Genomic DNA, 16,912 nt, shown 5'->3' on the forward strand with positions numbered 1-16,912 from the left:
CAGAGGCATTGTTGACAACAGATATCAGTTGTGTCTTCCTCTTGATCTGTTAATACAGACTAAGCCAAACTATATTCATCACCTATTATAGAAAGTGTGGTTGATGTCTTGATCTATAAGAGGAGTAAATATAGCATCCACCCACACTACCTTTTATTTTAATTCTTGCTTCCTGGCTTTTCATTTTGAACTCTGGTAGCCTGCGGACGGCATTCTCCATCCCCACTCTCCTACATGCAGAACTCTCCAACTACCCCTCATCTGGCCCTGTGACAGATTTCCTACTTTTTCATTTTAAAATCTCATCAACTTGGGCCAGACAGGCCTTGACTAAAAGGCTAAACCTGTTGCCTGCCCTATTGAGCTGTTTCAAGCAGTAACTGAAACTGGCAGGATAAAACAGAAACTGAAATGAGAATGCAAATTAACCTTGGTTTTGTTTATTGACATTGATGGAACCTCAAAGGACATCTGGCCACTTTGGCCTTAAAATAAACAACACCTCTCATAGTGGAGGAAACATCAGGAAGAAACAGTTAAACAAAAATTAAACACGTATGTAACCCACACACCTCCTGGGTGTGGTGTTCTGTCCTATCTAGTGGCACCAAGACAAGAGACAGAGAAAGAAAGCAAGAAAAAAGTCTGCTCGACAGCCTTGGCTAACAGCCAGTTGACTTTTAGCTCACTTGGTAGGGGCTCATGCACTAAGCTCCAGAATTCCCAGGTTCGATCCCGCCCGCTGACAATCGGGATCTGTTGGTGTTATACTTAGTTGGCCTGTAATCCTCTGCAGCTGTCTTGATTGTTAATAAGTGCTGAAATCCGGTCAGCTGATCACAGCACAAGACACTCTAGGGAGCTACATGCTTTCTTTCTTCCAAAGGGATAGCATCTCATGCGGAAGGAACTGAAAAGCAGCTTAGGGTTGAGGTTGATATTGGGTGTACTTTTAGCAATCACAAGCGTGATGAAAAGAGATGCAAATTGGAACTGACGAAATGTGACATTCCATTTGGTCAGTAACTGCAAGGGAGGGTTAAAATTACTATTTTCCTTCTCTACTGGTCTGCAAAAGAAAATTAATTTATTTACAAAATTTCTCCCCGTGTTTCAGTGCTTTATTACACTGTATTTGTAGGGGCTCCCCTGCCTCTCTCTTTCAGGTATTATAAACTCCCCTCATTTATAATACCAGTAATTGCAAGAACTGCTCAATTGCATTTCCTGGTTGTGGACGGTGCTCAGGTAGCTTGTGTTAGCACTTTATATTGCTAGAAAGAGGCACCTGAGCACTTATAAATATATTATACCTAATCTAGGGCCAACAGAGCTTCGTGATTGTGATTATGCTGCATGCTACGGTCATTTGGAACTTTTCATTATCAGTGGAATTAGAATTCATATCCTGGTGCTCCAAAGACTCAGGGTCCCACAACTTGAGCTAAAGAAAAATCTCCTTTACCTGTTAGCAGTGTTGGGTCCATGACACACACAAAATAGTGTTTAAATTCCAACCAGCCGGGGTAGGGTATCTCAGGATGTACCTACACTGTAGCACTGCCTGCTAACTAGTATGGCACTACAGGCACTCCCTGCTCAGCTTCCCTTCTCTCAAGGTCACAATTCCACACAGTCCAAAAAAGGGTAAGACAACATTCTCCTGCTGGGGTTCTACTTTATTAAATACAAATAAACTTGAAATAAAGTCTTTCCCATTGGTCTCAGGGGCATGCTCAGCCTGTATTTCTGGAAGATCCTCTCCCTTAGGAGAGTTTCTTTCTCTATAGGCACCAGCAAACAGGGGGTCAGCAACCCTGTGACATACCTTCCCCCCAGCAAAGCCAACCTATACCGAAATCTAGGCTCAACAATGGCTAATGTTTTGTCATGTTCTCAAGCCAGGGGAAACTTCCTGTTTAGGAGCAACTAGGAAACCTATTAAATCCTTGACAATATTTTTGTCCCCCTCTGTAAAATATGGCATGATCAGGACTTGGGTCCCACTATGTTGTAAGCACCTCATGCGGTGATCATATTCCTTCATAGTTCTCGGCATGTCATAGTTCACCACATGCTGTACCCCCTGAAAGCCTAGTTCCCCAGCTACTTCTGGTATGGTCAACACCACAAAGCTTTCACCACAATTGAACTGACTTAAGGCTACTACTTGGTCTCTGGGGGAGGAGCCTCCCTGGATACAAACATGAGCATAGCCATCGGGATTAAAAATAGCCCTATCCAAGCCTGTCTTCCTTTCAGGGCTTCCAGCCTCTAAGGACTGGACCCTTTTTCCTACCATTCTTAACGATCCACTCAGCAGCACGCATTTCTGATATTCCTGGACTTACAGTACCTTTTGAATGATGTTCTGAACCCTAGCACTATCTGGGTCTCCCTTTTTTCTTGGGGTGGACTCTTTTTTTTTTAAGCAGGGGTTTGGCTGGGAGTTGGCCTTGCAGCTTCGTCATGCCATGACAGGGCAGTTCTTAGCTTCAGAAGGCTCCTGTACCTTCTTGCTCAATACATTTTCCTGTAGTAGTGGCCTCACGCCACAGGATTCCAGCTCTTTATCCTTAGTCAAGTTGGAGCTCAACCCCAGCTGGATCTTAAGCAGGTTCTGGAGCGTAGTCAACTGCCGCTGCAGCAGCAAACGCTGCTGCTTGGTAGTCTTGTTTTCAACTTTGAGGCAGATCAGCTGCTGCTGCTCCCGCTTCACAGCTTGCACTATGATCCTTCCCCCCGAGGAGCACATCTGTTCCAGTGCCTCCCATTCTTCAGCTATCTGCGCCTGCAGTTCGAGGATTCCTATCAGCAGTAGCAGCCTTCTCCTCCAGCTCACTCCAGTCCTTTACTAGAGAGGTCTGCTGTGTAGCTGAGAGGGCAACTGGCATTACTGAAGCTTCTGTTGTGTTTTGGATCTCAGGGTTTGTGCTACAGAACACCCAATCCATTGTCAAACAGTTGACTGCTCCTCTTGGAAGGTCTTTCTGGAGGCCCTGCTTCTCAGTCAGGCCCTTTGTATCAACACAAGTCTCCCTAGAATTGATTTCTGAGCTCTGCGTCCTATTGCATGTCTCTATATGGGCTTCAGCACCCTGGTCCTGCACTCCTACACAATCCCCAGCCAGTTTTCCTTGCAAACCAGCTGCCAGGGTGTGTAAGGCTACTTCCCCAATGGCCAGTTCCTGGAGCTCACTAGTCAGTCTCCAGCTCCTTTTCCATCTTAGTAACCTGCTGCTCCAAGGTATGCTTGCCATTCTCTAGCTCCAGCTTCTGTTTCAAGTGTTCGCCCATTGCTCTACTCAAAGAAAGGGTCGGTCTCACCTGTTCCTGTATTTCTATTTCAATATGTTTTCCACTTGTCTCTGTAGTACATAGAGCATTCCTTCTCCAAAATAAGCAGATCTTCCAACTCCTGTTGTTCTGTCTTTTAGGTTGAAGACCTCTTTTTCAAGGTTTTGATTTAGCTCGGCACCTTCACATATCTTCTCATCCTCCATCTGTTCCACCTGGGTATGGAGACTCAGTTTCTGGTGTTTGGCTTCCTGCAGTAACTCCTGCATAATACATAGTTGAGCTCCCAGGTCTGCCAGTTTATCCACTGGCTTAAATTACTTGCTCTCCAATGGGTTTGGCTGTCCAGAGTCACTTTTCAAGATGACTTAGAACCCTGTTACTTCCTTCCGCGAGTGCCAAGTCTTTCCTTTTCCAGGGAGAGGAATCTTTCTCTCACTGGTCAGCCATACCCATTTGCTCTGCCACAGTTGCTTTGCCCTTTCAAGCTCTGCTTCTATTGACCTGGTTTGTTTCTACTGTATGATCAACCCCATCTGTAGCTTGAGAGTGTTTCCCACCTCATTTCTTGAATTTGGGCCTCCTAACTCTTTGTACAGCCATCCAATTCCTGGTAGAAATCTACCAGCTGCACCTGTAGTTTATTGAATTGTTTAACGGTCACATCATGGCTCTTGTGCCTCCATTTCCCTGGCCCTCCCGATCATTTGAGTCAAGGTCAATATTTTTTCTGGCCTGCTCAACCCCAGAATCCTGTCATCCTTTAGGGCAGCTGGTGGACCCGCCCTTGATTGGATCTCCTTCTGCTTCCTGGGTCTGTCCTGGTTCTTTTATTCAAGTTCCTCAAGCTCTAATACTCTGGGGCTAAGAGTCATGTAAGGGTATCTCCCCTAACTAATGGGTAACGGTGAAACCCACAGCCTCCCTTTAATTTTACATCCATTTGCCTATTTTATAGGGTCTTGCTTCCTCAGAATTATAGTCCATCTACCCAAAGTAGACATTTTTAGCAGGGCAACACCATTCTATGTGCCTGTTCTCCCCACAGCCAAAACAGACTGACCCTGGGGCATTACTCTTCCTTGCCCCAACTGGGTCCCCCACAGTCCTTTGTTCAGATGCCACAATAGTCCTGGTCCCAGCAGTTCCTGTCAGGGTATCTTTGATAGCCTGGCTCTCCCTGGTTCCTCTGGTGCTCAGAGCAACCACTCCAGCCTTATAATCATTGTTCATATAGGAGAAAACTCATCCTGCATGCCCCACTTCTTCGCAGTCAAAACATACAGCTGGTCGAGCCTGTGCCTCCGTCCCTTTTGGTGTTTAGGATGATTGACTCTTTCCCATCATGGAACCTCCTTGACAGGCCTCTGCTGCTGCTTGAGCACTCCCCCAAAAACTGGATCTGGAACTCCCACAGCTGTGGCAGCCCCTCTATATGCTGACATGGGAGGATCAAAATCTCACAGCCAAGGCAGATGTTTACATCGTGCTGCTCAGTCATCCCTCATTGATTGGGGGGGAGGAAGGATGTCTGGGAATCCCACTCTGGCGCCTATTGTTGTAGGGCCTGCCCTGTAGCACCCCCTGCTGACCTAGTGCTGCAAGTACTCATTGCATCAGTCCTGGCCCCTTGTCTCTCTCTTTGGGCTCAGGGGTGTGTACACAGCCCTCCTCCTTGGGACTTGTGGTCTCTGGAAGCTCCTGTCCATTCGGAGAATTTCTCTAAAAGCACCTCACTGGAACTGAGCCCTGATAGCCTTTTATCAGGCCCAGGTGCTCATTATTCAATTAAATTCCTATATGGACTCGTTTCCTTTAAATTTGATTATCATGGTAACCTGGACCTGGATTCCCCTTAAAGGGGCCAGTGATCCCATGACAAGGGTACACCACTTCTCATTATAATGTTTTTATTGAGCTCCTGCCTCCTTCAGAATCTGTGTTTTCCACCAGCAAGATCCCATGCCTGTGCTTGTATCACATCAGAGTTGTTTGCTGTACAAAACAATGGTGGTATTACAGGGGAAAGACCAGGTGCTAGGAAGCAAGCCCTAGAAAAACGATAAAGGACAAACACAGGAGAGACCCACCAGTTTATGTTTAAGTCAGATACATAGGAACTTCCATACTAAGAACAATAAGTGCTACTGTTAGAATGGAAGAAAGTCTATAATTCTGGAGTTCTCCATGGGTGAGAGAGAAAGAGGGAGAGCGAGGACTGACACTGTATTTTCTCCTGCAGTAATGCTCAAGGCATTGAAAACCCTGTCTTTGAGGCTGTTTCATCCACAAATACAGAGTCCAGGCCCAAGCCGCAGATGACATACATTGCCAGCCGTCAGCAGTCAGAATCAGGCCGGCACCTTCTCTCAGAACCAAACACTCCGCTGTCTCCTCCAGGCACAGGGGATTGTTTCTTCCCAACACTGGGTAAGTGTCCATTTTACTAAATGATTTCCTTGGTTAACCCGGGCTAAAGCTGTCGTGACAGAGGCACCAAGCAGCCAGCCATTGAAGAGGGACATTAGAAAGGAAAAAGAGGCAGAAAGGGAGGGGAGTGATCCCCTGTTAAATATTCAGTTTGAATCTAACCTCTCTCTTAACATGAAATGTACACTCTTGTGACTTTGGGGAGGGGAAAAAACACTGCATCTCTGCCATAGTGTCTCATTTTATACCTACTGCGCCTAATTTTGGTCTCAGTTACGTAAGCATAGACCTGGAGTGATTCCACTTAATCCAATGAAGTTATTCCAGATTTACGCTGATGTCAGTGAAACCTGAATTTGGCCCACTGACCTTTACTCATAGTTATTTGGTGTCTCAAGAGAAATTCTGATACAAACCAAAAAATAATAAATCTTTGGCTTGGAGGTAAACAGGGGAACTTGACAAGATCTCAGGTTTTTGGGGAAAGAAACACAGCTGTGGCACAATTGGCTCTTTTTGTTTGTCCTGCAGCATGGGGTAATGATGAGGTTTGCTCTTCTTTCATACAGGGGGTTCTCACCAGCCAGTGAGTCTCTGCAGTGCTCGAGTTCCAGGTGTGGACTAGCAATGTCAAACTGGTGGACATACTCGTCAGTCCATTATCCCTGCCCCCAGAGTATCCCCATATTAATCTCCCAGAGCCGGCCTGACATTTCACACCCTGTTACTACTAACATAGTAGATGCTGTTACACATAGGGAAAGCTAACTGAACTCAATACCTGCTAGAGAAAAAAAAATCCTGCCAGTTTCCCTAAGAAATGTTGCCTCTAGGAGATTTTAAATTGTGAGCCATGGAACATTAGGGACTGACCCAAAGCCCAGTGAAGTCAATGGAAGTCTTTCCATTAACTCCAACAATGTGCTTTGGGTCAGGTCCTTAGTTCCCTTTCCCTGCCGCCTTTGCACCTGGTGACATTTGGCTGAATCATTCTGCTAAAGGTGCCTGCAAACGGCAATGTATACCCCCAGCAACTTGGATCTTCTAGAGACTTGTCTATAATGGGGGAAGAATTTTCTGTTAAGCACATAAAATCACAGCTACAGAAGTGTCCAGTGAGCTCCACATCCATAAATAACCTCCAAAAATTAACAGACTTGTCTCTCCTTTTCAGAGCCTGTTCCTGATTCTCCAAATTCCATGAAAGTATAAAATTACTGAAGAACAACAACTTTCACTGAATTTGTTGTCAGCAATATGGAAGAAGCTTTGGCTATTGCTGAAGCAAAGGCTTTAAAGGCAAGGCCACTTTTGAGGGGGAAAAAATGACAGACACTTTCTCTAGCATTCAGTGCTTCCCCTGGCACCTCAAATTCATCGCTGCGCTCATCTTCCTTAGAAAGGTTTCAGAGTAGCAGCCGTGTTAGTCTGTATTCGCAAAAAGAATAGGAGTACTTGTGGCACCTTAGAGACTAACAAATTTATTTGAGCATAAGTCTCTCGTTGGAGTTTGTTTTTGAAGTTTTTTTGTTGAAGAATTGCAACTTTTACGTCTGTAATCGAGTGACCAAAGAGATTGAAGTGTTCTCCAACTGGTTTTTGAATGTTATAATTCTTGATGTCTGATTTGTGTCTATTTATTCTTTTATGTAGAGACTGTCCAGTTTGACCAATGTACATGGTAGAGGGGCATTGCTGGCACATGATGGTATATATCACATTGGTAGATGTGCAGGTGAACGAGCCTCTGATAGTGTGGCTGATGTGATTAGGCCCTATGATGGTGTCCCCTGAATAGATATGTGGGCACCGTTGGCAATGGGCTTTGTTGCAAGGATAGGTTCCTGGGTTAGTGGTTCTGTTGTGTGGTGTGTGGTTTCTGATGATTATTTGCTTCAGGTTGGGGGGCTGTCTGTAAGCAAGGACTGGCCTGTCTCCCAAGATCTGTGAGAGTGTTGGGTCATCCTTCAGGATAGGTTGTAGATCCTTGATGATGTGTTGGTTTTAGTTGGGGGGTGAAGGTGATGGCTAGTGGCGTTCTGTTATTTTCTTTGTTGGGCCTGTCCTGTAGTAGGTGACTTCTGGGTACTCTTCTGGCTCTGTCAATCTGTTTCTTCACTTCAGCAGGTAAGTATTGTAGTTGTAAGAATGCTTGATAGAGATCTTGTAGGTGTTTGTCTCTGTCTGAGGGGTTGGAGCAAATGCGGTTGTGTCGTAGAGCTTGGCTGTACACAATGGATCCTGTGGTGTGGTCTGGATGAAAGCTGGAGGTATGTAGGTAGGAATAGCGGTCAGTAGGTTTCCGGTATAGGGTGGTGTTTATGTGACCATCGCTTATTAGCACCATAGCGTCCAGGAAATGGATCTTTTGTATGGACTGGTCCAGGCTGAGATTGATGGTGGGATGGAAACTTCAAAAACAGAATCTAACAAGAGACTGCTGAATTGGAATTAATTTGCAAACTGGATACAATTAACTTAGGCTTGAATAGAGACTGGGAGTGGATGGGTCATTATACAAAGTAAAACTATTTCCCCATGTTTATTCCCCCCCTCCATCCACCACTGTTCCTCAGACATTCTTGTCAACTGCTGGAAATGGCCCACCTTGATTATCACTACAAAAGGTTTTTTTCCTCCTGCTGGTAATAGCTCACCTTAAGTGATCACTCTCTTGTTACAGTGTGTATGGTAACACCCATTGTTTCATGTTCTCTATGTATATAAATCTCCCTACTGTATTTTCCACTGAATGCATCCGATGAAGTGAGCTGTAGCTCACAAAAGCTTATGCTCAAATAAATTTGTTAGTCTCTAAGGTGCCACAAGTCCTCCTTTTCTTCTTCCTTAGAAAGTTTCTTAAGAAAAAAAACAAGAAAGAAAGAAAAAAAGATCACCACAACTATTGAAACTCTTGCTGTTTTTTCTTCACTGCACAAGGAAGCTTACAATTTAATGACCAATACATTGCTAAACTCACTGTTGGTGTGCAGTTCCCCACACCATGCTTACTTACAACACTGGCACCTAGAGCAGAAATAAGAAGATGACTTATTAAACTGGAGGGAGAGGCTGAACAAAAAAAGAAGCCTTACAAACTGAACTGGAGTGTGAGAACCACTCTCCACATTCTATATGCCCCACCCCAATGGAAATTTCTGAAGAGGAAAACAAGTCCTTCTTCAATGGGTTTAGATTTTTGCTACCTACTTCCTTAGAGATGTATGTGTGTGTGTGTGTGTGTGTGTGTGTGTGTGTGATGCCATTGCATAGAAACTGTATGGTGTGTTTATAACTTGTGTCCCTGTCTGAAAAGATGTATGACAGGAAGATTTGTAAGAAAAATGATATCAGCTGCCAGCTACAATATCTAAAGGATAAGAAGTCATTCAGAAATAAAAGACTGGCTTAAGTCATGGAGTTTGGATCTGGATTCAAATCGAGATCCAAACTTTTCAAAAGTTCAGGAGTGCACGGGGAATCACTGCTTTGATTCAATCCTATTGTAGAGATGGACCTGAGCTGTGGAGTTTGGACCTAGATTCAGATTCCAACTTGCCTGAAGTCCAAGTGGGTAGGAATCTGGTTTTCCAGTCTGAGCCCATCTCTATTAGAAATGTGGCAAACATCTCACAGACAGCCTGAGTCAGAGAGAGACCAACCACACCAGTAAACATTTCAAGTGGTTTAACTTATTAGCATGATTTAATCTGTGTTATGTTCCTCTGTTTTCATCTGGGACTATGTGAGTGACCACACCAAATACCCATAGGCAGAGTACCTCAGAAACTCTGCAAGCATTTAGTGTTTTGGAATTGTCTCCTGTGGGATTGCTAGGAGAACTAACACACACTGTTCGATAACAGACTCCAGTTAGAGGTGCACACATGAGAACCAGCTTGAATTAAAGTAATGTGTGTTCAGCAGAGGTCTCATGGAGGGGGTCAGATGACTATTGGCAGGTCATATAATAATTTTAAAAGCTGCAGTCATGAACGTGGTGATAACCATTTTCAGATTTGTTACTCTGAGTTCCTTAACATGGCTGAAAAAGGTGCAATGTGGAAAGGGCTAAGGAGATTTGAGAAACAGAGAGAACACTACGGAGAAAACGGTTTTTGTCCAAGGGTCACCTGCCCTGTTTGGCGTAGATGTACAATAGGAATGCATGAGTCTCAACGAAACCATAACATAACCTTTCTGTAAATGACCCAGCTTTGTGAGAGTTTCAGGTGTGGTATAGACTGGTCATGGAAAAAAATATACACTGCCAAGCATGAATGAAGACCTGAGTTTGAGTGCTGGGCCATGATGGCTCACAGATAAGGGACAGATCCTGATCCAATCCTCTCCCATTGTCCCTCTCATATTCCCTCAGATGGGACAGCATGTCAGTTATTCTACCACATGTTAATGATGCCAGCTTGGAACTATGCAACCAAAGAGTCCCACCATCAGTAGATTGAGGCAGCAGGGGAGGGGTGGGCAGAAGGGAATGGAAAAGGGTCTCGTCCTACTGTGGGAATCACACCAACACTTTTTCAGTGTAGCCAAGAACTTTTGATGCTTTCATTCTGAGGCCAGTTTTTAAGCTGGATTAGAACCCATCCATCTCTATTAGAGAATCATTCCAGCTGGCAGCTTCAGTCTCAGCCTGGGAGCAGAATATTTCATTTTCCTACTTTTTAAAAAAAATCATAGGCATTGATGAAAAATAATCAAGATTTTGATGCTTTAAAAAACACCCCCCCCCAGTTGTAACATAAAAACATTTAAAAAAAAAAAAAAGAACCCTTTCCAGGTGATAGGTCTCATGGCAAAGGCTGATGGGAGGCGAGAAGGGGCCCATTTGGTACTTTGTAAAGTTTAGAAACTTCTTTCAACTGTGGAGAAAGACATGCAGCTTGGATCTGAGCTGTCCCCTATACCTTTCATACTATGAGGAAGGTGGAAAAGTAGAGTGGGAACCATCTGTTTAAAAGCGTATTTTACATTTTGTTGCCAAGAGATTCCCCTCAGCAGGTTTCCTCAGTGTTCCCCAGTTCAGAGGAATGCCAGCGAGTCTCCGTCTCCCACCTAGACGCTATCCTCCCTGCCACCTAGCACAGAGAAGCAAGTCACAGGAGGGAAACTTTCTAGGAGTCTCTGCTCCCTGACACCCTCAGGTGCCATCTATAGGCTGGGCTGAAGATGACCAGAGGGAAAACGGAGTTCCAGTAAGATCATAATATGTAACTTACACAAACCACCACCAAAATACAGAACACAAATAGTGTTCCTGAAATGATTTCAAAATCAGCAACATGACTCCCACAGTGTCTGATGTCATGCCCAGCTGACTGCCATGTCAGAATCGCACAGCTACGGCTTACCAGCAGACGTTAAAAATAAAAAAAATCTAAAAAGAGAAGAGAATATGCTCCTGGGTAGATTTCCAGCCTACTAACAAGTCTGGAAAAGTTTAGACCTGAAAGCTACTTGTTGTGATGATTGTGTCATTATTGTGACTCATTGGTTGTCATCGTGTGTGGGCTGGCTTCAGGCCATTAGGAATCCAGCTACTGTGCCAGCTGTGTTTTATCTCACCTTATGTTAGATAACCATCCTGAGATGATCCCGACTAGCACCCCGTGTAACTGACTACCTTATCTATGCAGCCATCACAGCCCGGCAGTCATCATAACAACCTGGGATGAGCAAAACGGCTCTTCAACACTCCAAACACATGACAGGATAAAATCTTGCGGCAGAAACTGCTACCTAAGAGTTTGATTAATTTCAGGAAAAAAATCTCAGATTATTTAAATAGACTGAAACTATAAGGCCTGTTACTAGTACATCATGGTACACCACAGCAAAAAGATGCTTCTGAACCACATTGTCTGTCTGTGTCCATCTGAGAAGCTGCAGCCTTTCAGAACTTCCACAGTCCTTCTCTTTGTTAACAGGGTGATACTTGATGGTACATGGCTAGGGGCAAAATCTGCTAATTCCTTTAGTGGGCTCGTTTTAGAGGTACCTCATGTAAAGATGCCCATTGAGAAAACCTGAAAATCTGTGTGAAAGCTGAAATCTTCTATTGATTAGCAAAATTCTCTGCATGATCATCACCAGTCTTGTGGATCCCACAGCATGGGGACATCAGCATGACAAGTGTTTAAATATCTGATTCGGGGATCTATTTGTTTAGTGGGTCCATTCCTGTGTCAGCTGTTAACTGCTTCCCTGCTGAGCAGTGCACTGGATAATTCTGAGAAACAAGCCCTTGCATGGCTAGAGATTTAAAAAAGAAGCAAATGAGAAGCCTTGGGAGCATGGAGGCCTTGCACAAACCAGCTGCCACTGGTCTCAAAAGTTACAAAATAACCTCCTGGTTGCAGAAGGTACCCAGCTGTGTGCTTCCACCCACTGACTTGCTCCCACTCAAGTTTCTGTTCAAAGGCTTCACTAGCTATCTAAATTCCCAACTCTCCTCCCTGAGCATGTGGGAAGCGTGCAAAGGCATGATAATGTCTCTGCCTTCAAAAGGAAGACATGAACCTGATGGGAACAATGCACGACTAAAGAACTATGTATCAGATCTGGAAAAGTGGCTCTCAATACTGCTTTTCAGTTTTAATGTTGATATTCTATTTTAAAAAAAACAAACAAAACCTCCCCCCAACCACCTTCTCTCCATGGCCAGCATAAAATGCTCACATTGTGTGTCTCCTGAGACCACTGACAGCAGGGCGGCATGTTTAGAGATTGAAGGGGGGTGAAGCGAGTAAAACTAAGGGAATGGTATAGGAGATAATCAACTGCTTTGGACTATTTGTACATTCTGATTGCTGTGACATTTTCTCCAGATTTGTATGCATTTGTTTATAAAAATACTGATTGATGATACAATAAAGTTTTATTGGAAATATTATTCTCTTATGTAACAGAAAGGAATCCACAAACAATAGCTCAAAATCTAACCAGCTACAGGGAAGAAGGGGCTAATGACATCAAATATCAGTGGCTATGAAGATAATGGCGAGGTTATTAACAGCACTAGGATGATGCTATGTAAGCTGGGCAAGCAGAAGGAAGAATGGAGTGGGGAACCGTGAAGAGACAAGCTCCACGTTGCCAGGGCACAGTGGTCTGCATGGCAAAACCAGAATTCTTTTGCTGGAATAGTTTTTCTTTATCATCTTAGATCATTTCCAGAAATGACAAATCTTTAGCCAGAACTGTACAAGACTGTCCCCCACTTTCTGAATCTGTATGGGGTTCTGTTGCAGACTTGTGCTGGGGTGCTACAAACCATGTTACAACCAGGACAGCAGAGTAAATGGAATAATCTCCTCTAATGGAACCACCCCTTTCCACACCACACCTCAACCGACATCTGTTTTAACTTAAACATCCACTGCCCTGATTCTGCAACTACCGTGTTAAGTGTGTAGGGAGGAGAGCGGAAGAGAAGTGCTGCCATACTTCCTTTATTCTGTTTCCTCTTTTGTCTTTGAACATGTTTTTGCATTGTGGTTTTCCTGTTTTCAGCCTGCTAAGTCTTCTTTGTAGCCCTGACTAGTCTCCAGCCATTTTCCTTTCTGCGATCACTCGGACGAGGAGTGGAGACTTCAGAAAGGTGGCACCGACAGTATCCCCTTCTCTCTGTTGCACAGGGACATGGCCTCAGGACTGGCCTTACGGGTGGGCAACCATCCAGGGGGCGCCATTCGAGTGCCGCAAAATGGTGGGCTTGGGCTGCTGGAGCAGGGGTGAGTGTGGGTGAGCCTGGGGCTGGAGCTCCTGGCCAGTGGGAAGAGGGCAAGTGATGCCACCTGGAGCTGCCAGCCTGTCAGGGAGTCTCAGGCAGCAGGGTTCACCCCTGCAGAGCCAGTGAGCCAGCCCCTAGGTCCCCCCTTCCCACGGGCATGGGTGGTGGCTGCATACCCACTCTCCTCCTGTGAGGTGATCAGGGGTTGTATGATTGGGGGAGCCCGCAGGCTCAGAAACTCCTCCCTGTGCAGCCTGACCAGGCTCCAGAGCCAGGAGCTGGTCCTTGCACCCTGCGCCCCCACACTGCTGTTATCAAACTCAAAGAAAGGGCACCAAGTTTGTCCAGGGCACCATTTTCCCCTAAGGCCAGCCCTGCATGGCCGGCAATATCTCAATGCTCCACTAAGGAAGACTTCAGCACAATGGCAACAGCAATGTGCTCTTCCTGTGACTGTCAAAGGGCACAGCCCATTTTTGTAGTAAGGGAGACTAATGAAAGTGGCAACAGCCATAAGCCCTTCCCGCGACTGTTGCTGGGGCACAGAGATCCTGTACTTCTAGCAAGGGGCATTGCATTAAGATGGCACCAGCACTGTGCCCCTCCATCCGAGTGGCAATGGAGCATAGATACGAACAACTCACTTTCCCAATGTGGGAAATGACATCAAAGAAAGAGCTTCCCATTTATCCCCCGTGTCTCCCTAACCCTCCCATGGCAGGGGCTCTGTGTTACCCCTACTCCCTTCTATGGCACGGTATCAGTTCTCCCTCCCCCTCTGTAATTCCCTCTTTCCCAGCACCACTTTCCCCTGCTATGGGTCCCTGATCTCCCCCTCCCCCTGGTCCCTGTTTTCCCCTGCCCCCACTCAAGGTCCCTGCTTCCATGTCCACCAACCCACCCACTCCCCGCCCCCTGGTTCCTGCCTCCCTCATCACCACCACTGCCCTATACCTCCATTACATTACAGGTTTCTGCTTCGTCCCCCATCCACCTACTTGCCCCTCTGAGTCCCTGCTTTCCCCACACCAGGTTCCTGCTTCCACCAGCACCAACTACACTTTAACCATTGCTTGCACACATTCTACTTTCAGGATATTAGCAACATAAGCAATGACCTGGGAAAACTGTGCAAACAAATACAGGCTGCTTCTCCACACAAATAAAAGGAGCAAGCAGATTATAGAGAACATGAATGAGGCATTAAGTTATTAATACCAGCGCTAAAGCACTAGGTGTGATTTGATATCAAAGATTGCTTTCAAGGCATTTTTAAAAAATGAAGCTGTTACTCGGCAATTTAAGAAAGTGGAAGCGTGGGATAGGATAGAAGTTTGACTCTCTGAGTTCTGCACTCCGTGATTGTAAGGAAAATCCACCCAGAAAGGGGCAGCAGGAAGTTGCTTACACTGTCCACCATCCCCATGGGAACAAACAATGCACTTGCAAATAGAAAGGGGGCAAATGAGAAATAAAGAAGGGGAAAAATTGGTCACATGCAACAGCTCTTGCTGTCCAGTATGCCTTGCAGCGATGTTTGCTATCACAGTCCTTGGCCTCTACAGGTATGTCTACATTGCATTGTAAACCTGGGCTCAGACTCAGTTTCAGCCCAACCCCCCGACCATCCACATACAAATCATCTGACTCGGATCCACAAGGTTTCTTTACTTTGTTGCCTGAACACGTTTACTAGGTTCCAAGCCAAGATTCTAAACCAGATTCACTGGAGACTTGCTGCAAGTTGGCTTCTGAAATTGAAGCTACTGAAATGAAAAGTGAAAGAAGTACAGCTCCACTCATTATTTTATCTCCGACTTGACCAGGAAAGGGCGTAGGTTGGGCAGAGAATGAAAACTCAAGCAGGCAGATCCTTGGCCTCACAAGATCTTTTTATTTCTATTTTTTTACGCATTCAGAAGGTTAAATTAAGGCCACTGCTGTCCCATGCCCTAGGGTCACCAGTCAAAATCATCATCCAATGCTATACAAAGAGACGGATGGCTGCTGTGATTATTCTCCTTGGGTATGTCCTGTGAAGCCCTTACTGTGTGAAATAATTTGTTGTCTCACTTGTCCTTAGCACATCCCCATAGCAACACTGTTTCTGCCAGAACTGTTTTGGTACCTCCATGCACAGCATTCCTCATTATAAATGCTTGTACCAGTGCATTCTGGGACTCCTGAAGCATCTATCCCACAGGGCTCAACATAGTCACTGTGCTTTGGCATACAGTGCTTTAGGCATCCTGTCCCTTCTTCACAAAGTACAAATTCAGCTGAACTTAAGCTAACAACCTTCTTCCAGACATTGCAACCATTTGATACAGCCCTCATTAGCAGCTCAGATATTTTGATAATGGGTTTGATAGATAGACTGACTTGTCAAATGCCTGGGATCGATAGCTGGTGTAAATGCAAGTCACTGTGCAAGTGTTGCAAATTCACAGTGTTCATGCTTGTTACAACATTTCCTCCAAAAGTAGAACAGGCTTCTGCACCTCCAAGAGCTTCACAAATACCTGAGAGAGATGGTATGAGATAGCAGGAGATGGGGCCACAGAAAGCAAAAAGCTTGTCAGCTTTTCCTCTGTGGGTTTGAAGGTGTGATCCTGAGGAATACTTGTTTATTAAAAGTGTCTGAGTGAATGATTTCAGTATAAACAGCTAAAAACCAGAGTGATCAGCCAGAGGAAGAGATACCATGTGACAGCCCACTCTTAATGATCAGGTCCAGGGAAGGAAGGAAAGGGAAATATAGTAAAATCATGTTTTTATTTCCAATTGACAAATATTAGTTTATCAATGTATTTTAGTATGTCCATTTGATATTGTGGTCTAACAATCTGGGCTCATCTAATGTTTCTTCCACAAGGGGGAAGTATCAGATACATGCATGCGCACACACGCATACAAACACACAACTGGGCATGCACCAATCAAAACTTCAGGAGCTGCAAATGGTAAAGTGGCTTTGGGATTTAAAATTTGTCACCGGTAGTATATTTTCTTGATTCCCACAACCTGGCAGCCTCCCTTTTGCTAGAAACAAATGGAATTAGATTTTCTTACAAGCCACCAATGAGTACTCTTATATATGTGCTCTGGGAATGGACAGGTATGAGAAAGACATGCAAACATTCTGCAACAATCTGGACACTGGAATGTAAAAATATGACTTGGCATGTAGAATAACCACAGCTAGTGTGTGTTAATCCTTTAGAGAGTGCCCCCTGGGTAGGGGTTATGATAGCTTGGGAAACTTAATGTATATTTATTTGCATCAGGATGATTATTATTCTGCATGTATTTTAACCACCATACAAGCACCTGGAGGTAGGGAAATACCCTGTACGTCTAAACTGAAATAAATAAAATAACAGTTCTTAACTCTCTCCTGCTCTTGATTCTCACGTTGCTATAAAAATGGGA

General features: G+C 44.8%; 2 protein-coding genes across 8 annotated transcripts in view; one reads left to right on the plus strand and one right to left on the minus strand.

The window, feature by feature from the left end:
• CDH23 (cadherin related 23) overlaps window positions 1–16,912 on the minus strand; it is a 514,496-nt gene that overhangs the window by 93,022 nt on the left and 404,562 nt on the right. The window lies entirely within an intron of this gene.
• VSIR (V-set immunoregulatory receptor) overlaps window positions 1–16,912 on the plus strand; it is an 87,960-nt gene that overhangs the window by 39,240 nt on the left and 31,808 nt on the right. For 2 of the 4 annotated variants that reach the window (XR_006292340.1, XR_006292339.1), the window contains exon 6: window positions 5,540–5,727. Coding sequence is in view for 2 of the 4 variants with exons in the window: in XM_027834929.3 (XP_027690730.2) it covers window positions 5,540–5,727; window positions 6,297–6,352 (244 nt within the window). In the remaining 2 variants the exon portion in view is untranslated. Of the gene's footprint in view, window positions 1–5,539; window positions 5,728–6,296; window positions 12,636–16,912 lie in introns of those variants that run through there. The other 2 variants (XM_027834930.3, XM_027834929.3) reach the window with 2 other exon arrangements.

The sequence above is a fragment of the Chelonia mydas genome, chromosome 7 (assembly GCF_015237465.2).
Source record: "Chelonia mydas isolate rCheMyd1 chromosome 7, rCheMyd1.pri.v2, whole genome shotgun sequence".
Classification (NCBI taxonomy): Eukaryota; Metazoa; Chordata; order Testudines; family Cheloniidae; genus Chelonia; species Chelonia mydas.